The sequence below is a fragment of the Oryzias latipes genome, chromosome 9, assembly GCF_002234675.1.
Source record: "Oryzias latipes chromosome 9, ASM223467v1".
Classification (NCBI taxonomy): Eukaryota; Metazoa; Chordata; class Actinopteri; order Beloniformes; family Adrianichthyidae; genus Oryzias; species Oryzias latipes.
In genome coordinates, this window is record NC_019867.2 from 25,268,135 (window position 1) to 25,289,711 (window position 21,577).

Consider the following 21,577-nt stretch of genomic DNA (forward strand, 5'->3'; position numbering starts at 1 on the left):
GATAATGAGTAAGAGCAGCAGAAGTGGCTTCATAACCAAACTAAACATGTGTTTTGTGGGTTTAGACCAAACAATAGAAAAGATACGTTTTAGACTTTAAATACACGTGGAGGACACAAATCCCAGACAAAGTGTCACGTTTTATTTACACGAAATACTGACAGGAAAAAGGGGAGGAAAACCACAAAGCTTTAGGTTTTTAGATGTCTGCAGATATTGTACGGGAATGCCAAGTGGTGGCACTACTGTTTTTAATCAAATATAAACGTAATTAATTCTAGCAGGAGCTTTTCCTTCCTGCGTGTGATCATCATTAGCCCTCTTTCAAAGACCAATTTGAAAAAGCTATGTTGTGGCTTCCCTTTGATTCATAAATGTGTAATCTGTCTAGCGTGAGACACATGAAAAATGTGTGTGGCAAGTTAAATTGGAGTAAACATGTTGTATTCAAGTCTATAGAAGGCGGGCTGTGTTATGTAAAGTGAGCCACCATCTGAAATCAACCCTAAGCAGCCCAACAACCAAAACCAAAGTAACTGGATCTAGCACTGAATCAACTCATGACCGCAGCCACTTCTGAGGATGCACAGCTAGTGTTTGTGAGCTGTGTGCAGGATCATACTATGCCTCAGGGAGCATCCAGCCAGGTCTCCCCTGGGGCATGGGACCCAGGTGCCACCAGAGAAGACTGAGGGGGTGACCAGGGAGGTGAAGGATTGAAACGGCACTGAGGACAAGGCACTGCAGAGAAGAAATGGCCACCCACTACAGTGGTTAAGAGGTGCCCCATCTCCAAGACAAGGTCTGAGATCAGTAGGGCAGCCACATTAGCCCAGCATGTCACCAGGTTTATATAAAAATATAAAAAGCAGGTGCACTAATGCCAGGTTGCTCATCTTTTTTCCCCCAAATACTTTCATAAATTAGGTTTGGACTTCCCCTCATGTTTCACTAAATCAGACCATCTGTAGTTAGTGGTTTTCAAAGCAGCTGGGTGGTGTGGTTAGTGTTATTTAAAGCCAAAGAGTGCCATCTGCTGAAGCTTGGGTTTTGGATTGCCCAAAAAAATTCACAGATTCATGACTTGGTTGATGTGTTCAACCATAAAAGGCACATTTTCTATTAGCATTCACATTTAAGTTATTGCAGCATTGTCCTGTAAGAAAAAAAAAACCCAATACATTGTTTCTAAACCATATGAAACCCAAGTGAGGCATTTAAAACCTTCAATACATTTGGGTGATACCAAATGAGATTCAACCATTGAATGTTTGCGATGGACTTTGATCCCTCCCTCACGCTCCAAATATGAAATACCCACTGGTTCTAAGAGGAAAGTCCCATAGACTTGAGAAATCAAGACATCCTGTTTAGTAAGGTATTGCTTAAACCTAATTTAAGATAGAGTACATCAATGCATGTTATAAGTGGTGTCAAGGGGTTAATCCCTGCCTCATTTATTTCAATACCACCACATCTTTCAGACAGTCCTGTAGGAAGCAAAGTCACAATTTTGCTTTGACAAAAATCCTACTGGAGCTTGTAAGGAATTTACAAGTGCTGGGAGACTTGATCATTTTTCACTTTGGCTTGCCTGCTATCCAGTGACAGTTTGTGACCTTTACCATTTGCCTAACTAGTAGCAAGATGACAATTCCTGTTTCACACCTTTGCAGCCTTTAAATAAAATTGCCAAACCAGTTGACTTAAACATGGAAATTTATTTATTTAAAACTGATACATTTTAGTTTTCAGAAGAAACCACTTCCTGCAAATAGAAACAGAAGTTAGAACATTGCAAGTCAAACACAATTATTCCATTTTGAACCAACTACCTCTGGTTTCTCTGCATCTCCAGTTTTTGTGCTTGGGGTGGCTTCAGCATTTTTCTCCAAGTTGGTCATGCACATTTCCTTTGCCGCTTCTGGGCTAGCCCTTCCATGGAAAGAAATTAATTTTAGTTGTGATTAGAAAAATTCACAAGTTATATAAAAAAATAAAATACCTTGATTCAGAGCTCCTCTTTTTCACCACCACGGCTATAACAGCAATGACCACTAGTCCTGCACAGAGACCCACTGCTGCATAGATGATGGGACCCAGCGTGCCTTTTGTGATTGCTTCTTGACAGGAGTCACCACTGTAGCCTTCTGAACATTTGCATCCACTTGCACCATTTCTGTCAACACAATGACCGTTGCCACTGCAGCGCTTCTGGCTGCACTGCTGGGCCTCAAGATTCATCAGTTGAACAGAGTCTGGGCTGCTCTCTGGGACTGCCTTTGGGGATGAGTCAGGGGAAGGAACAGAGCTGGGAGGACTTAAAGAAATTGTGGTCTTGGTCCCTGAGCCTGGTTTAGCACCAACACCTGTTTAATGAGAACACAATACACATTTTTTGCCCAAAATAGTCAAGGGTGTGCTCAAACTTTCAGACACTTACAGTTTTCATCCGAGTGGTCAGGACAGTCTACATGGCCATCACAGAATTTCTCAACAGGCTGACATGAGATTTGATCCATACATAGTCTGCTGCCAGCTGGGCACCTCTGCTCTGGGCTGCACCTGTTGTCCTTCACAAGAAAATCATGGGCACATGCACATGTCTGACCTGCTGGGGTGGCAAGGCAGAGGTGCTCACAGTTCCCATTTTGCACACACTTGTTGGAACCTAATTGAAACAAAAGTTTGGTTAAGCATTGGAATTAATGTTTGTCAACCTGTTGACTATAGTTGCATAGTTACCGATCTGACTGGATTTGCTGTACAGTTTCAAGCCAACTACTTGTGCGTCAACCTCAAACCAGAGCTTCTTTTCCTGTTGGTCTTCCCTGTACCAAAGTCTAGTCTTATCTGAGGAAAGAGTAATCCAAAACATTGAATATTTAAGGAACCACAAAACTTAAAGAAATTTTACAATAATTTATATCAAAGCTCTTACCCCCAACAGTTAACCAGAACATTGTGTCCTCAGCAAATGCCACAGAAGTCAAGCCCTCAGCAGCTTCCAGTTCCCTGTATCCTGATCCATTAATGTGAGCAGAGCTGATCATCCCCAATTCTGAAAAATAAAATTTCATTTATTTAATCAGAAACACATTAGAGGATCTGAATGTAAGGTGAAAAAGCCCTTACTGGTGTCAACCCAATAAATGGTGTCGCCATTGCTAGAGAAGACCAGAGACGTAGGCTGAATGGCATCCTTCCACACAACTTTTCGTTCGGTGCCATCCATGTGAGCGCACTCTATTGCAGCCTTGCTACCTGCAGTTTGCAGCCCCAGATTTGAGAAGCAAACTCTGCCACTAGGAGGGTGAAGTGCAATGAAGCCCAGTCTCCCAATACCCTCCTTTATAAGTACAGTCGTGTATGCGCCGGTGAATGAGGTGACCTGCAGTCGTGGCTGCTTGATGCTGCTCCAGTATACATTTAGAGTTACAGAGTCAAGAGCCATGGCAGTGATTGTGTCACCAAGCAGCTTAAGGACCTGGCCTTTGGATGTCAAGATTGAGTCCTTCAGCTTAAAGGACCTGATTGAGCTGGTGGCATCATCTACCAACATGATTGTGTGTTCAAGTTGGCTGTAGTCCATGAGTGTGGCTTTGTTGACACTGGGAACATGCAGAGCCAGGTGTTCAGGCCAGCCTTTAAAGTCCTCTTGACGAAACTGCAAGTAAATCTGGAAGGAACCAACATTTCCACATTTAATTTTGCACATTTTGATTACCGCTCATAGAAAATGCAATTACCAGCCATCCTCATTGCAGGCATCTGCTAGATTTGCAGTGTTCCTTGCATTGAGCCAGGCAGGACCTCCCAGTTTTTAATCCATTTGAGGTATAATTCCTACCTGGGTAACAGTAGAGGGAGACAACAGCAGCAGGAAAGTTGAAGTAGCCAAGCTAGAGCATGTACGGCCATCCTTGGCCAACAAGACACCAGTGGGACACTTGCAGACTGCTTTTGATTCTGGGGCCAAGACACACATGTGAGAACATTCCATTTTCTTGCAGGGGTTTCCAGTGTCCATCTGAAGTATTGGGTGGATGATCTAAAAGGGGTCAGAGGAGGCCATCAAAAAGCTGCACTTTGATTAAAAATCCACAAGTGTTCTGTTAGTTCTAACCTTTAGTGCAACAGGTTGTCCAGGCCTTTTCAGTACAATTTGACGGTTTTTACCAGAGAGTTTTGTAGCAGCCTGCACTATCCGCTGCTTTGCATCAGACCAGTATAGCATGTCATTAAATACAGCCACAGAAAATGGATATGTAATCTTTTTCATCTGAAGAATCTGAAAGTGGCACAAAAAAAAAATAGATTAAAAGTGTAAATTGAGCTCTAGTCACAATTTTAAAACCAAGCCATTCAAGGAACTTGTTAGTTCCCCTGGCTTAGTTTAAGGAAAACTAATTTAGTCACTAAACATTAACTGGCATTAAAACTTGGGGAAATTTCATATTTACCCTAATGTCATCACCATCCAGTGTAGCAGAGCCAATTGCCTTCAGTGTCTCCTCTGTCCAGTAGATCCTTTCAGAAATTATGTCCACTGCAATGTCACCCGGCCATTTCAAGCTTGAATTTACCACAACCTTCCTCTGAGAGCCATCCATCCCTGCACGCTCAATCTTTGCGCTATTACCAACCTCAGTCCAGAACATCAGCCTACAAAAGTAAAAATGAGCATTTTAGTTAAAAAAAAGAAAAAAAAAAAAAGTGTACACTGTAGCATGTTGTCAATCAGGACAGATCATTTTAACATACCCTTTCTGTGGTAGTAGAGTGAGACAACGGGGTACATCCAGGTCTTCATCCAGAATGGTGGTTTTGTCCATGGATTTCATTGTGATTTTTGCCAGTTTTATGGCAAAAATTTTACTTTTCCCACTATCAATCCAGTACAAGTTTCTCCCAAGCCAGTCCACAGCAACAGAATTAGCCTGGACACCTGTTAAGACATTTACGGTAAGCGTTTTTTTTTTTTTTTAATGGAATTAAGAGCAGCCCTTTGCACTTACCTTTAACCAGTACTCCTGTGCTCTTCTGGTCAAGTGAAGACCATCTTATGGCCTTTGAGTCCCCACTGACCCAGAAAGCCTTTTGATCCCTCCAGTCATAGTCAAGAGCCAGAATTCCCTGCTTAGCTGGTGATTTCAACACATCTAGGCTTCCACTGCGCAGGCCAAACAAATAAAGTTCTGTTTGAACTGACACCAATAGAAATGGTTCACCTGGAAGAGAAGATCTCTGCCCTTAGTCAACTTTCCTTTAAGACATTTCAGCTGTAGCCCAAGTTTTGAAGTGCTTTAAGCTTGTGGTTGTCATTCAGAATACCTGTGATTTTGCATTGGTGTCCACCTGCTTCCATTATAAAGCCTGGATGACAGTCACACTGGTATGACCCTGGTGTATTGAGGCACAAATGACTGCACACAGCTGGTGTCCGTCCTTCACACTCATTGACATCAACACAAGTCAGCCCATCCTCCAAGAGCTTGTATCCAGCATCACAGCGACAACGCTATGCAGGAAGTCAAACAAACCATGATACACTTTCATGTTCCAATTTCCCCTTCTACAAAGGGAAAAGGCTTACCGATCCCTCTGGTGTGCTGTAGCAACCCTGAGAACAGCGGGTTTGCTCTGCCTCTGGACACTTTGTCTGGCAGCTTCCTCCCTCATCTGAGCCATCTGCACAGTTTGTGATGCCATTGCACACCAATGCTGGATCCAAGCACTCTTTACTTACACACTGGAACTCATGAGGACGGCATGTTAGTTTTCCACCTGTTAAGACATTTACATTTTTTATAGTCAGGGAGTCATAGCTTTTATAGACACCATCTGCTGCTAGTTTAGTTTCATAGACCGTTTATAGAAGACTGCCTCCTTTAGATTTAGTAATGCCTGTAGAACATAAAATCCTTACACTCATGCTCGTCACTGTTGTCATCACAGTCCTTTGTGCCATCACATCTCCAAGCTGTAGGAATACAGGCCGATCCAGACCTACATTGCCATTGGAAGTCTTCACAATCTGCTGGAGCCACAGGACAGTCCTAACAAGAAACAGCAAGCCATTTAGCTCAGGGAAAGAAAAACTTGAAAAGTGCAATTTACTGTCAACTTAAAAAAGTTGTCAATTTAGTTTGGCCTAGCACATTCAAGTGGATGTCACACATTTCATTTATTATCCACCTTCTCATCAGAGCCATCTTTGCAGTCCTGGTCTCCATCACACATCCACTCCTGCAATAGACACTCTTTGCTCTGGGTACAGCGGTGGTTGGTGGTACAAACTGGTGCTTTGACACAGCTCTCTTCGTCTGAACCATCCCAGCAGTCTGGGTGACCATCACAGTGCATGGAGGCAGACACACACTGGCCACTGGTACATTTAAATTCTGAACTGCTGCACTCTTTTTCAGCTGTGGTGTACAAAAGAAACAGTCAGACTAATTTTAAAGTCAAGGAAGCAGAATATTAGCAATTCATCTCAAAAATACCACAGGAGGCTTCATCACTGCCATCAGCACAGTCCTGTTCCCCGTCACACAGGAAACTGCTCGGGATGCAACGGCTCTTGTCACACTGGTGAGCACAGCCCTCCATGTATTTGGCACATTCTAGCTCATCTGAGCGGTCCTGACACTGAGGTACGCCATCACACACCTGGCTCTTCTCAATGCACTTCTTTCCATGGGCACACTGGAATTGGTCTGCAAACCAAAGTCTCATTAAAACCAAAGAACAGATGTGATTATATTGGCTTTATCCTTAAGTTGGTGCAAACACATTACCTTAGACTCTTTAAAATAATTTTAGTAGTGCAAAACCCATGAATAAACACGTCTACTTTACAAACAAAATATGAGCACTGCTCACTAGATGGCAATAAAACCACATGCAATTACCACTGTCACATGTTGATAAGCAGTCCTCCTCATCTGAACCATCTCGGCAGTCAGGTTCTCCATCACAAACGTGGTTGTAGTGTACACAGTCTGACTTGTCCCTGCAGAGTTTGGAGCCCAAAGGACATCTGATGGGAAGAGGTTCAGAAGGAACAGCTGTAGGGACTGTAATGTCCTCTTCCTCCTCTTGCTTGTCTCCATCTGTGCAGGTGAAGGGAAATTCAGGAACTTTCAACACACTCAAACTTCAGTTTGCGTTTTTTAACCTACCACAGCTGGCTTCATCGGTACCATCCAGACAGTCTCTCTCCCCATCACAGACGAAGGTAGCAGGCAGGCAGCGGTTCTTGTCATCACACTGATGAGCACAGTTATCAGTCCGCTTCATGCACTGCTGCTCATCCGAGTGGTCCTGACAGTGAGCTGTACCGTCGCACACATGCTGCTTGTCTATGCATTTCTTCCCATGAGCGCACTGGAACTGGTCTGTTTGGATACAGGATTGGGTCAGGAAACTGATGCTACACAAGGCTAACAAGTTAAGTTCCAACAGCAACTGATACATGAAATGTGGATAAATCAAAACAGTAATTCCATTAAAAACAAAAAAATAACAACCACCTTCTCTACATCCAGATTCACAGTCCTCTTCATCAGAACCATCTGCACAGTCTTGTTCTCCATCACACAGAAGGCTGTACTGGATACACTCTGAGCCATCCTTACACAGTACAGTACCCACTTTACACCTCTTTGTGCTGCTCCCAGCTGAAACACAGGATTTAACAGTCAGAAAAACAAAGTTCCACAATAGGAGAACATTAAGTCTAGACTCACCTGTCACAAAAATCCCTACTAGCCCCAAACAGAGCCATAACAAGCCACCCATTGCAACAGACAAAATAAAAAAGTGAACCAGATCATAGAGTGTGACTGGGCTGGGGCTGTTTATAAAGGTACCAGGTGAGGCCAAATCAGCCTAATTGAACACCTGTGGGAAAGGAGGGCTTAAGTTTTCTCCCTCTCAGCTGTTTCTACTTAAAGATGCATAGACATTATTTAAACATGAATTTATCAAGAAGGGGACAATTGAAATTAATTAATATAAAAAAAACAAATGTAAATATGCCATATTTTAGTCATCGGCTAATTTCCATCTGTAGTCCCCTGGCAGATTTATGTTATTGAACAAATGAAAAAGATTTAAGAGGAAGAAACTACACAAAACCCAGAATATGAAACAAAGGTGACAGACAGTATACAAAATACAAATAGAAACACAATGTAAATCTAAATCCAATTTAATTTTAGAATCAGTGTCTGTTATGTAATAAAATGTTCTGATTCCTTTTGGTCATATATGATCAATCTATTTCTATCGATAAATTCTATCGATTTATGAAGCTACACTTCCAATTGTGTTTTAAATTTGACAAAAGTTGTCCTTTTTCTCATTGTAATAGGTATGCTGTTATTGAAAAATGCATGAATTGCTTCTTCATTTTTGTTGTGTGTTAGATTAATGATAATTTTAAAACAAAGTAGTATGAAAACGCACGCAACTATTTTGACCCCCAACATCACAGTCGCTAAACGTTAGCCACGAATAGACCTTATGAAATAATATTATAAAATATGGAACACATTTGATGGCTACAATCTTGTTTTATATTACCCATTCAAAAAGATTATTCAAACCAAGTGAAATGGTGATGTTGAGGTACAGGTTGAACAGAATGCGTAGTGTTTTCTTTTACCCATTGTATTGTTTCTAGTTATTAAAAAGGTTGGTTGAAATAAGAAAAACCGCAGGTTGGAATAGAAAATGAAAGAGAGAAAAAAAGAAATGATTGAGTTAAAAATGCATTGTCAAGGGCACCAGCCAGAACAATCTTCTTCGTATCCTCCAATCACGTTGGAGTGGGCGGGACTAAGAGCTGGTGCGTAGCCATCACGTTTGTTGTGATGTTCCGGTCTAGATAGCCTGCTTGGCTAGCGGCTAGCACTGTGGCGTTGGTAGCAACTTGAGAGGATCCGGCGAGCCTTGTCAGAATTAGCCAACGGACAGTCTCTTTCAGGTACTGACATTTCTTTCTTGATAAACAAGTTCTTTGAAAGGTTTCACCAATTTTTTTGTCTTCTAACCGTAAAATGTTATAGATAATTTATGCAAAATGTTGAAGCGCTTTTTTTAGCTGTTTTTATCGACTTTGAATCCTGTTGTTTTGAAGCAGGTATTCTGTAGCTCCGTTAGCCAGCGGGAGCCACAGCTCAGTTTGCAAGAGTTCGTACAAGATGCAAAGCCTTTCTGTGTTTTTGAGTGAAATATTCAGTCTGGCCGCTCAAGTAGGATAACTCATCCCATTGGGAGGGAAAAGTTATATTATTTATGCGCCGCTTGGTTTTACATCATTTGGGTGTTTTAGCGAGTTGGGGGCGCTACAAAAGTAGCGCAACTTGACTTTTGCAAACAGGGTCTATTTTCGAGGACCACAACAAAAGGATTTAATAACAAGCTGGAGGTTAGCTTAGTTAAGCTAACTTGAGCAACAAAACCATTGTTTTTGTATGATAAAACCTAAATTTTGGGATATGTTAGCCGTAGTTTCAACACGAGATTGTTTTTACAAAGAGGAAACTAGGGTTTTTGTCAAGCTAATGCTAATGAATTCAGTGTTGTGATTTGAGCAGGCCCCCCTCCTTGCTAGCAATCGGCCTTCGCGAGTCCGTGCAAGATCGCACTCTGGATGTGCCTTTCTCACACTCACTTGGCTTCCTTTTTAGGAAATATCCACCACACGTGTCAATTTCTAATGTTTCTCACAACAAACAGCCGTTTTGACGTTAACCAAACCGGTAGCTTGTTTGGTCTAACGCTGAGGCTGAGCTGATAAATACGCCGCTTTACTTCTGAAGGACTAGATGCCCAAAGTTTAAGGCTCAGTCTGAACATCCCACAATAATCACGTAGTTCTTTGAAAAACTACGATTTCATTTTAATAACTAAACACATTTCCAAATTAAATTAGATCTTTCTGTCGTTTTGACTCAGTTGTATCAAACCACAACATGAGTTTTACCTTTAAAAAGACCCTGAAGTTATTCAGAATTATAGTTTTATTAAATAACTAGTGTATATTTAATGTTTTTATATTTTTTTTTACCGAGATTTGACTAGTTCGTGAATTATATTTTTTAAGAAACTGCAGCTATTATTATTATTAAATTACTTTTAAATTGGACATTAAATATTCTCCGTTTAGATCCAGTTCTCAGTAAAACTGAATGCAAGACACTAGTCTTTACCAATTTTTGCATATTGATGTGCGATTTATTATATTTGTTTTTTTATGTTCGTATGTTTTGATTATGTGCTGCTCGTGTGATTTTTCTTTCAAGGTGTTTGGATCTTTGAAATACTCTGTGCTGGTTCTGGCTTCCACTCTGTGCCTCACTGGTTATCAGACGGGTACCTGAAAGCAAAAGGCCCAAATTCCAGCTCTGGCTCTCGTCTGCCCCTGATTCATTAAGCCTGTATTGAGTCAGCTGGAAACTCCCAGCTTGACAAGTCAAGATGTCGTCCATCTTGCCATTCACTCCTCCTGTGGTGAAGAGGCTTCTGGGCTGGAAGAAATCACCTAACGGACCTGGGGTGGCGGGCAGCGGAGAACAAAACGGGCAAGAAGAGAAATGGTGCGAAAAGGCCGTGAAGAGCTTAGTGAAGAAGCTAAAGAAGACAGGCCAGCTAGATGAACTAGAGAAAGCAATCACAACGCAGAACTGCAACACAAAGTGTGTCACCATTCCCAGGTACATTTCAGACTTCCTATTCCTGCTCATATCTTTCTTTCCTCTCACAACATGTGAAAACCTGTTTTAGAAAGTTCCCATTTATGCCCTTATTTGTGTGTTTTATTTGGCACCCTTGTTTATTTACAACTCAACTGACAGCTAAACAGTCTGCAGTGTTCTCTGGAAAAAAGGTCATGCGATGTTCTCCTTATCAGTCAGCCAGCCTTGATGAGCCAGACTCGCGTTCAGTGAGAACATTGTGTTAACAGGTTGTTTCCTCACCAATGCCTTGCCAAATACTTTATCAGATGTTTGTGTGTCTACAGATAGCAGGCTGGTTTTAATCGCATGAGATACTTTCTAGACAACACATCTACATTTGTGGGGCTGTGAGTGGCTGGCCTGCCCGTGTGAATAATTCTTTATAAGGATGAGCAAAAAGCCTCGTATGAACCGCTACGATGTCCCAATTATTCCTGGGCTTTTGCACTTTGTTTTTTACACTGTGACACCTGTTGGGTTTGATGGTTTTGCACGTGTCGTCTTTCTAGCCATTGAAATGGAAGCTGAATATAGAATTGTAGCACCGGAAATCTACAGTAGATGTCGGATAACAGTGGTTGTCTTGCCCTGTCATAACCAAAGCCATTCCAGTTTTAAAATGCCAGTTGTTGCCCCACAATGATAAAGGAGTCATTTCTGTTGTGTATTTGTTGCACAAAACATCGGGTAAAGTTTGTTCTTGCCCTGTTACTCAGAAGAAACTCCTCTCATTTGTTCCCATTCCAGTTTATTTTCTGTGAATGTTTTGAGAACGTCTGAAATGTTCCCTATTTTGCCAAGGTTTCAACCCCCCTTCTTTGTGCCCTCAGTGTTTTGTTTTGTTTGAATGTCTCCAGATAAGTTCTGACACCAATGACTGCAGCAGAAAGCTTTGAGTTATTCCCATTGTTTGACACAATGCCATCAGATGGAAGACAGATCTAGTCTCCTCCATTGTCTGTGATAGTAGATCCCATGCCATGTTTCCATTAACCCAGTCCAAAAGGCTTCTCTTATTTGAAGTTGCCATCAGTCATTTTCACAGCTAAAGGTGAATTTGATGTCTTTGCTTTGTCACAAGACTCTCAATAAAAGAGGCCTTTTAATGTTGACACGCCCATACTGATATTTCTGAATGAGTCATGTCCCATGTTTATCATTTTTTTTGTTTTTGTTTTGTTGTTTTCTCTGTGCACAGCAATTGCTCTGAAATATGGGGACTGAGTACACCAAATACGATAGAACAGTGGGATACATCAGGCCTATACAACTACCCTGACCAAACCAGGTGACTATCCTCAACTGTTGTATGGTGTTGCACACAACTGTAATGTGGTACAGTTGTCATAACAATGCTGGAGGCGACGAGCATTAAAAACATGTTTATTTTATTTCAATACTAAAACCGATCCACCTCCATTGCCTCCACTGCCTATTCATTTCAAACGTCATCATTTTTTTAGCTCCTGTAAACCTTCTGGCACTTTTCTCACAGCTTCTTGTTTGATGTTCAATCAGATCTCTAGATGGACGCCTGCAAGTCTCCCACCGGAAAGGGCTTCCTCATGTCATCTACTGTCGCTTGTGGCGATGGCCGGATCTTCACAGCCACCACGAGTTGCGAGCCATCGAGGCCTGCGAGTATGCCTTCCACCTCAAAAAAGATGAAGTCTGTATCAACCCCTACCACTACCAGAGAGTGGAGACCCCAGGTTTGTGGGATGGACCCCTATTCTACTAATAGCTACATTCTTTTTTTCTCCAATGGGAAATTTTAGTTTTGATTTTTGGTGAAGCCATATGAATGTTTTGAATTAGTCTTTCTATATGTTGTCATTTTTTTGTATGTTTTTTTTTGTACGTGTTCACAGCAACAAGTTTTAGAAGAGTGTAAATTCCCTTCCTTCAAACGGGAAACTCCTAAATCATATTTTTTCAAAAGTCAATGGTTGGATCTGAATTCATTCACTACTCACTACTTAGTGCACTATATAAGGCATTTGCCATTTTTTTGGTGCCCTAGAAATTTCCAAGAAGTCTTTGTAAACCAGTGTGCATCGATGCTCGCTAGATTGTCAAATATAGACCACAATGTATTGCATTTCAGTGATTTGTCATTTAAAACAAATTAGTTTAAGTGTATTTTTCATAAACTATATAAGTTTCCATCATCAGATTCATAAATAATCTTTGTAAAATGTTCTTATTTATGAGGTTTTTACTTCAGCAAATGGGTATCATCATATTTGCTGTTTGGGGGGAAAAAGTGAGTCCAAATAGCATTAAAATTCAGGGAACTGGATAGTCCTGGGATTATAAAGTCTTTTATGATTTAAGAAGTAGTGAGGGAATTCAAACATCGGAAAGCCAAAAACCAATTATCTTGTTTTCAAATCTTTTTTTATTTATTTTACCAGATCAGTTTTCTGTCTGACAGAGACGGTCAGAATGTATGACAAGATATCTTTTAGGTCAATTAACTGGTTGCAAATAAAACAAAAGCTGATGCAAAATATTTCATGTAATGTCAATCTTATCTGCCAAAACATTTACTGAAGTTGAGGTTGGTTTTCTTTAGTTTGTTTGGTTTTTAATGTAAAGAGTCTGTTTTTTGTTTCAGTTTAAACATCCTTCACTTCAATTATTCACCATCTGCTGTCTGCAAATTTCTCCCACAAACCAGTCACTACAAAATTGAGATAACCTTCTAATTGATCCACTTCATCGATATCTGATTCTGAGATCCTTGTTGTTAAACTAACCATAATGAACAAACAACATAGTAAATTGAAATTAATGCAATTAATAATAAGCTTTCATTTGTCTCTCTAAAAGAGACAGTTACTGCATTTGTTAAAGCTAAGGCTCTGGATTTTACTGACTCTTTTTGACTCGAGAATTCCCCCGTGCTTTCTGTTACATTTTCTGTAAAAACAAAAAACAAATACACAACTCTAATGTTGTAATATTATCTCATTGCTGCTTGAAATGAAAGTCCCTGACTTTTGACTTTTGACAAGAAATGTTAATTGATAGTAAAACTTTTTTTTACAGAATGCCCTTATTAAAATGTATTTGCTATATTTTTACTCTAAATCTGTTTCATTTAAAAAAAAAGGTTTTAATTTAGTGAGGTGTCATTTGTATTTTCTGACTTTTTTTTACCCAACTCTACAGTGCTGCCTGCTGTTCTTGTGCCAAGACATTCAGAAATCCTGCCAGACCTGCCACCTCTGGATGACTACACTCATTCTATACCTGAGAACACAAACTTTCCTGCAGGAATTGAACCTCCAAACAACTATATACCAGGTAGGAGTTTATGAGATAAAAATACAGTTTTATCAATGCTCCTTTTTTGGGAATCTTCCAAGTCTGGATATGTTTTTCATAAATGCAACTTTTTTATTTAATGACCAATTAGGAGGGATTTGTTGACGCACAGTGGTGGATGCAAACATCTTCATTCAGCCTCATCGATGCAGTTCTTTTGACAATTTTTGTGACATGAGCCCCTGCAATTCTTCAAGTACCCAGACTCTGCCTCCTCAGTGGAAGGCGTTTTGGTGATTTTGCTTATTCCCAGTTGAGGTGAACAGCTCCCCACCTGCTCCATTCAGAGCGTTCCCTTCTTTCTACACCTGAAGCATTATCACCGTTTGCCAGCCATTTTCAGTGGTCTCCCCAAACTCTTCCCACATCCCAGTAACACGCTAAATGTACCTATTTGGTGCCTTGGGGGTTTTACTGGATAACCCTGTAGGTTTGCTTTTTCAGCTTGATGAATTTGTGGATTGGCATCTCTGCAGACATCAACAACCTCCCATCTCCAGTCAGGGCCACAAAGTCTTTCTGGCATTTTTCCTCTTCATCCGATCCACCAGATTCTGATCAGAAGTCTTCTTAGCTCTTCCCTGTACACAAACCTCCAAAACGTAAACCTACAAGTCTGATGATTGACTACAAAGTAGATCAGTATTAGCTGTAGTCATGAATGCCACAACTCCAGGTGTACTCATGCACATGTTTGATCATGATCTTCATTATTGACAAACTGTGACAAAAGTACAAGGAAATGTACAACAAAACACTGCATGAGTTCAGATCAGGGCTGTTTTTCAGTCACTTCTATAACTTTCCATCTAGAGGTCAGGGTGTGTGTGGTTTTTTTCAGTTTTGCATTCTTTTTTTTGTTTTAGTGTCCTGATTGGCTTTTGACCGTGTCAATCATTATCCTCCATATTGCGTCTCCTATGCAGAATGCATTCAGTTTACCACACTTACATAAATCTTCCATTGCAACCAGATATTTGATTACATTCCATAATACTGCACCCCCCTTAAGTCATCTATAATCTTACTTTGTGGCTTTCACCTATCACAGATGAATTACAGAATGTAACTCCTGTGATAAATGATGAAACACTATTTATTTGGTATTTCATAACCTCAGACACCAGCTCAGCTTCTTTGCATTAATGCGAGCACGCGGCTCATGGGTGTCTAGGAGTTAATGCCAGGTTGAATCAGGACATTTTATTGAATCACATCTTCTCAATTTCTTTCTTTTATAACACAGAATAGGATAAACAAGGACCCTGGGATGAACGAGTTGTGTATAGCTTCCTCGGGTACATCCTTTTCTTTGGTAGTAAATTTGTTTGGAACATGAACCATACTGTACTGTATTATTAACTGTTTTCTGTGCAAATGTACTTATAAAACTCAATCAACAATTACATGAAAAGATTAAAAATCAACATGTAAATAAATCAGTAATAGATTTCAGTTTTCCATTTTCAGTCTTCTATCCCTGCTGTATAGAAAACTTAAACATCTGCATTAACACTGTTAAAATTTAACTGTTAAACACAAAATAAGACTCAAATTTTACAGTACTTTAACCTCAATCACTGGGTTCTTCTGAACACAGCTACCCTTGACTTCTTCTTACTGCTGGACACTTGGCAGCACTTCCTCTCACATTGAGCCACATTTGGTTTGAGGGAGGAAGCAGTGGACCTGTACCGTACTTGGACTTCTTGAAGTTCATGGTGGAGAAGAGTCTTCTGATTTTTTTTTTTTTGTTTTCTTTTGGCATTTGGAAAGAAGTTTTCATATTTTTTTGTGTTAATCAAAAAGACAGACTCCAGTTCCGGACTGGTCTCGTTCTCTCTTTTTTAATGTGACTGGACTTTCGGTGGAGGAGTCATCCAACCGCTCCGCCTGCGGTTCTTAGGACTGTTGCATCCCAACTGAACGGTTGCACTCATTTAATCCGTTCCTGTTATTCTGCTGTGTCTATGCTTACTGGTTATTGTAATTGGGAAAAGATTGTTGTGTCAACCACTGTTTCTATTCTATTCTATTGCTGCACTTTTTATTGTCTCTCTGTTGAATATTTTTTAAATTTGCTTTTTAAAACACCAAATCAATAAGGGAGAAACAAAATCTTTGCACATTTTAACCCTGGTCTAAAGTTATTTTAGAGTACAGTATGTCTTCCGGCCTGTCTCTAATAGACGGCGGTCACCAATAAACGCCGGGCCTAACAGGTGGTCGCTTCTTTAGACACCGGTCTGTAATAGTGGCCGAGCTTCTTTAAGACGCCCCCTATGGACACTCGTGCAGACGCTGGGTGTCTGTGGCTCAATTTTGTGAGCCATTGTAGCGGTGGCCGAGAAACGCTCATTCGATTTAGCGTCTAAACTGTGCAGTGGCATGAAGGCAAAGAACATTCAGATTTTGGGGTGAATCCTAAATGTTTCTGCGAATGGCTCAAGCAGATGGATGATATTGGGGAAATGGCTGCAAAAACAAGCAAATTACAAAGAAAGCGAGTGACGGATTTGAAGAACAGGTTTGAAAATGGATAATTGAGCAAAGACGGAAAGGCGGGCGTTCCTCCAGGAAAATGATCCGCGTGAAAGCAAAGAGGATTTTTGATACAAAGATTGACGCTTCAAAGAGAAAAGAAACATTCGCAGCCAATGTTAACATAATACAAGGCTCTTATCATTTTAATAAATCCTGAAATGTTTATCTGGGGATGTTTTCTGCATCTTTTTTGACTGAATTTCACCGCATAATAAACCCCTTAGCCGTCACCATTCTGTCTACAATGGAAGAAACACTTGTTAAATGGGGGGTCAGGTTTCCTGCCCTAAATGTTTTCCCCGCTTGCATCCATCAAGTCCGGTCAATGTCACGCCCCCAAGAGCCGTCTTTGGAGCTCCAAATGGTTTGAGACCCCTGATCTACAGCTATGCAATCCACCATGTACCCTAACACTACAGCTCTTCCTGCAGATGGTTATCCCACCAGAGCCTTTTTATCACGACCACAACAAAATTCGGATGTGTACGTTTTTCTGTCCACAGAAACGCCCCCACCGGGTTACCTCAGTGAGGATGGGGAGGCCAGTGATCAACAGATGAATCAAAGTATGGACACAGGTACCCTAGCCTAGCACCTCTCCATCCATCTTTTTTCTGTCTGTGCCCCTCCCTCAAAGTCCTGTCAGTCTTTTTTGGCTCTTATTCTTTTTATGCTGATTCAAATTCTAACAGTTCTATTTTTAAAGGAAAAGCTAAATGTAGAACATGCTGTCATTTGGAATGTTTGCATAGGTAATGTATTGTTTGTGGTTTTTGTTCAAAGTTGTGTGTAACTTGGTAAAGAAATGAAATGTCTTTAGTTTTAAACGGCACCCGGATTTGCTTGATAAAAGATAAAAAAGACTAGCAAGCTATGGGTGAGTCTGTGGAAAGTCTTGTGCTGGACTCTCTGTCACTAGTGAGTAATGAAGTGACTCCAAAACTTCATCACACAACAAGTGTGTTGTGTTCTTAAGCACGAGATCGCACAAAATGGGAAATAGTGAGTTATGGCATTGTCTTCAGAATATTTGGTCTGAATATTCTCAACAAATTTGCTAATAACCGAGTTAATAGTCAAATGGACAAGGAATTAATAATACCAGCTATTGTAAAAACCCTTTGTTGTTCTTAGAGAGAAAAACGATTGGCCTCATGTTGTAGCTTTTGGGTTCCGTTTCCAAATGATCACCTGTTTTATCATGCGACCTGAACCACCAGTTTTCGTTGTCATCAAAGCCAGTCACATCCATGACTTCCTGTTTTCCCTACCAGGCTCTCCGGCGGAGCTCTCCCCGAGCACTCTGTCTCCTGTCAATCATAGCATGGGTAAGTGTTGATAGTGACCCAGCTTAACTCTCCTAAATATGACCTATGGATAACTAGTACCATAAATAGAAAAATGCAAATCAATCTGCTCAGTAAAAATCTAATTTATAGCCTCAATGCCTCCCCATGTTTAGCTTATTCACACATGTTTAAACTACCAATCTAGCCATGAAATATCTAGAATCGCTTGATCAAACACTGGTTTATAGTTTGTGTATAAAATGGTATTAGTAAAATACTAAACTGTTACACATTGTCAGAATTGGCACAGTTGGTGGACTTGTTGACTAAACTGTGTTTTTTTTCAGGTATTTGTTGTGATAAACCTGACTGATGTGGTTCTGTCCTGCAGATCTTCAGCCGGTGACTTATTCAGAACCAGCCTTCTGGTGCTCAATAGCCTACTATGAGTTAAACCAGCGCGTGGGAGAGACGTTCCACGCGTCTCAGCCATCTTTGACAGTGGATGGATTCACAGATCCATCCAACTCCGAGAGGTTTTGCTTGGGCTTGCTGTCCAACGTCAACAGGAACGCCACTGTGGAGATGACGCGAAGACACATAGGTGCATTTGAAGCCTCATTATCTGCACATTCTCCTGTTGGTGTTAGCTCTCACAGTTTTTTTATTTGTCTTTAATAAACTAAATTCACTGTCTGTTAACAGGAAGAGGAGTTAGACTCTACTATATTGGAGGGGAAGTGTTTGCAGAGTGCCTGAGTGATAGCGCCATCTTTGTTCAGAGTCCAAACTGCAATCAGCGGTATGGATGGCATCCTGCAACTGTGTGTAAAATTCCACCAGGTGAGAGTCTGAAGACACTTGTGAGAAGAAAATCTGATGACTGTGGTCTGATTTATTAAATATAGATCTACAAAATTTTGTTGTTTTCATTATTTTTAGGCTGTAATCTAAAAATATTCAACAACCAGGAGTTTGCTGCTCTGCTGGCACAGTCAGTCAATCAAGGCTTTGAGGCTGTCTACCAGCTTACCAGGATGTGCACCATCCGAATGAGCTTCGTCAAAGGCTGGGGAGCTGAATATAGGTGAGCGCTGAAACCGAAATGGTGTTTTAACCGTGTTCTTTGAAGATTCAGTCAAATTGCATACCACACCTTCGAAAGTACCTGCTAAAATCCTCCTCAGTCGCATGTTTCATGGTGCAAACTGATTGCTAATCCAGAAAACACTCCTCTATTTTCCAGGCGACAAACTGTCACAAGCACTCCTTGCTGGATCGAACTGCATTTGAATGGTCCTTTACAGTGGTTGGACAAGGTCCTGACCCAGATGGGTTCTCCATCTGCCCGCTGCTCCAGTATGTCCTGAACAGCTACGGAAATGCCCCAAAAAGAGCTCATTATTACAAAGATCATTAAATTTTAAACATGCGAGTTCTTTCGGAAAACAATACAGCAAAGAAGTCATTTCTGTTGACGTGCTTCATAGTATTTGTGTCCCAGTTCCACACCCCTCTTTTAACTTTTCTACACCACACACACACACATACAGGCACACTCTTTTACACACACATGGACACACACACAGACTTCTCAGTAATTGGCACTTTGTTACCCATGTCTATGTCATGCACCTTGTTGAATTGCTTTGCCCCAAATCCTTAATATTAGATCTATTTGTGGTACAAAATAAAAATGTATATTGGTTTTTAGTCTGGGAAGTAGGGGGGAAATACCAAAAATATCTGTGAATAGTTTCTCAGTGTTTGAAAATTGCTTGTAAAACTATCATGAGCTCGAATGCTTACATGACTTTTGTTCTAGTCCACCACAGCTATTGTTCTGAGCCGAAAGTTTACTTTTTTCTAGGAAACTTGACCCTGCTGTTTGTTGAGGGAGGGGGCTTGAGAAAGAAATGATGGCTGTTCTTCCTCTGAAGGAAATGCCACAATATGTTTATGAAATTTGATTAAATTGACTTTTACAACCATGTTCATTTCCAAAAAAAAAAACTCCAGATGCGTGTCGTTCTAAGACATGCTTCTATACGGACAAATAGGAATGTTGGTAATTCTTTCCATAGTGCTAAAAAAAAGTGCAGTCCTAGTTTTAGTACAGTTTATTTTAGTCATTGTATGACACTCCTCACTCTCAGCGTAGTTGTATTCCCGTCGGATCGACCCGACAATGAAGATAACGGCCAGCTCTAGCTTGGCACACAGACTGGGCAGGGACCAGAGAAATCAGCAAATATCTGTTCTCCTTATTTTCCTTTGTTTTTATTTTTATTTTCCTCTTATTGTGACACTGGGAGCAGTGAGGCTCTCCAAGGTGAAGCTTTAGTTGTCTCACCAAGAGACGTTTGAAGGTATCACTGAATCCATTGTGTTCTCAGCCTGTATCCACATTGTTTTGTTACTTTTTTATATTCTCATGTATTTTTATATATATATAAATATACCTAAAATTTCCTGTCATTCACCTCCTATTCAACCATTGCTGTTTTTCAAGTAACTTGGACATCATTCCTACATTTAATCCCAAATTTCAATTAGCATGTCTTTGTTTCAGGTTAAAAGAAATGATGCATTTTCTTAAAACTGCCCGACATGACGTGTAGCCTTATTGAACTTTTCTTTCCCCAAAGAAATCCACCAATTTTGACTGAAACTTTTAAGTCTTCATTGCTGAAATTGTTTCAAGAGCTTTGCCTGCGAATGTTAGCAGAGCCCTGCCATTCATCTCTTTTTGCACACGAGACCTCTTGTATCTTTTTGGTGCTTTTGTCGAGCAATTATTTTAAAACCTATCCAGACTTAATTTGCTTTAAAATGGCAGGAGATTGAATGTGCCTGCACACTGGGACACCCTGTGTTAATGTGTGTATCGTCTTTGTTCAGTCTCTATAAAGTACAGTATGTACATCAGAACTTACTACCTTAAAGTCATTTTGTTGCTGTTGCAGGTTTAACATGTATCCTTGCACCCCCTCCAAATGGCACTAGAGATTGTACTTTAAGTGCACCTAGTGGGGTTTGAATCTGGGGGGACTGAATGATGTGTTTAGGGTCAAGTGTTACATCGTTTTTAGTCTTTCGCCTACAACATATGAATGTGAAAAAAAATATACATTATAAAAACTGATGTGGACCAGACATGCATATGCATAACAGTAGTTCATTATATGTGTATTTAACAGTAACCTTTTTGCAAAGCAGTCAGTACAGTAGATGTTGCATTTGTTTTACCAGTAGAGGGCGGAATTGATAGATCAGTTCTTTGTTTAGTTTTTTGGGTTTTTTCTGACCATAAGCTTCTCAGGCGTGTGGCATATTATGCAGACTTCATAAAACACTAATAAAGATTTTTATTCTCATGATTTTTGTCTGCAGTATTTATTCGTTGAGGTGAAGTTGAATGTGTATACAACCTTAAAGTCTCACTCCAATCATCCTTTGATCTATTGGAAAACAAATCCCTGGGACCTTTTAGTTATGATGATCCATTGAAAAGTGATGTTGTAATACAAATTAAAAGATGGCTATTTGTGTGTGAATGATTTATAAAAAGATGGGGACCTTTTACAGTTGCTGGTATCAAATGCCTGGAATAACTCCAAGAAATTTACAAAAATTTGAAAAAGGTGTCTTTCTCTGTCAAAA

The 21,577-nt window shown here is 40.4% G+C and overlaps 2 protein-coding genes across 4 annotated transcripts; one reads left to right on the plus strand and one right to left on the minus strand.

The window, feature by feature from the left end:
• Positions 1 to 1,701: 1,701 nt before the first annotated feature.
• Positions 1,702 to 7,852, minus strand: LOC100049327 (low-density lipoprotein receptor-related protein 1B). Its single transcript, XM_023958725.1, has 21 exons — positions 7,752 to 7,852; positions 7,536 to 7,682; positions 7,185 to 7,400; positions 6,915 to 7,115; positions 6,507 to 6,719; positions 6,199 to 6,428; positions 5,930 to 6,059; positions 5,597 to 5,787; positions 5,335 to 5,521; positions 5,019 to 5,231; positions 4,765 to 4,948; positions 4,464 to 4,665; positions 4,127 to 4,291; positions 3,851 to 4,051; positions 3,136 to 3,679; positions 2,942 to 3,061; positions 2,746 to 2,853; positions 2,444 to 2,671; positions 2,006 to 2,369; positions 1,836 to 1,935; positions 1,702 to 1,768 (listed from the first exon to the last, which is right to left on the minus strand). The coding sequence occupies exons 1-21, from the start codon at positions 7,801 to 7,803 to the stop codon at positions 1,745 to 1,747; spliced, it is 4,020 nt and encodes a 1,339-aa protein (XP_023814493.1). The 5' UTR covers positions 7,804 to 7,852; the 3' UTR covers positions 1,702 to 1,744.
• Positions 7,853 to 8,870: 1,018 nt separating this feature from the next.
• Positions 8,871 to 21,294, plus strand: LOC101159109 (mothers against decapentaplegic homolog 2). Of its 3 annotated transcripts, none has more exons than XM_011479549.3 (11): positions 8,871 to 8,992; positions 10,314 to 10,724; positions 11,947 to 12,036; positions 12,267 to 12,460; positions 13,926 to 14,060; positions 17,129 to 17,191; positions 17,900 to 17,953; positions 18,306 to 18,518; positions 18,620 to 18,757; positions 18,857 to 19,001; positions 19,161 to 21,294. In XM_011479549.3, the coding sequence occupies exons 2-11, from the start codon at positions 10,489 to 10,491 to the stop codon at positions 19,282 to 19,284; spliced, it is 1,392 nt and encodes a 463-aa protein (XP_011477851.1). In that variant the 5' UTR covers positions 8,871 to 8,992; positions 10,314 to 10,488; the 3' UTR covers positions 19,285 to 21,294. The 3 variants fall into 3 exon arrangements, with proteins under 3 accessions (XP_011477851.1, XP_004072808.1, XP_020561859.1); XM_004072760.4 differs by having other exon boundaries at positions 17,129 to 17,203; positions 19,161 to 19,284; XM_020706200.1 differs by lacking the exon at positions 8,871 to 8,992 and having other exon boundaries at positions 10,489 to 10,724; positions 17,129 to 17,203.
• Positions 21,295 to 21,577: the final 283 nt, after the last annotated feature.

What these genes read in the sequence shown, in the direction of transcription:
- LOC100049327 (XM_023958725.1), bottom strand. Translation starts at nt 7,803, where the DNA reads ATGGGTGGCTTGTTATGGCTCTGTTTGGGGCTAGTAGGGATTTTTGTG. An exon ending in ACTCTACTACCACAGAAAGG is followed by an intron (nt 4,666 to 4,764) that starts GTATGTTAAAAT and finishes TTACTTTTGTAG; the next exon opens with GCTGATGTTCTGGACTGAGG. An exon ending in CATTTATTGGGTTGACACCA is followed by an intron (nt 3,062 to 3,135) that starts GTAAGGGCTTTT and finishes TTTATTTTTCAG; the next exon opens with AATTGGGGATGATCAGCTCT.
- LOC101159109 (XM_004072760.4), top strand. Translation starts at nt 10,489, where the DNA reads ATGTCGTCCATCTTGCCATTCACTCCTCCTGTGGTGAAGAGGCTTCTG. An exon ending in TCCTGTCAATCATAGCATGG is followed by an intron (nt 17,954 to 18,305) that starts GTAAGTGTTGAT and finishes TCTGTCCTGCAG; the next exon opens with ATCTTCAGCCGGTGACTTAT. An exon ending in GGCTGGGGAGCTGAATATAG is followed by an intron (nt 19,002 to 19,160) that starts GTGAGCGCTGAA and finishes TCTATTTTCCAG; the next exon opens with GCGACAAACTGTCACAAGCA.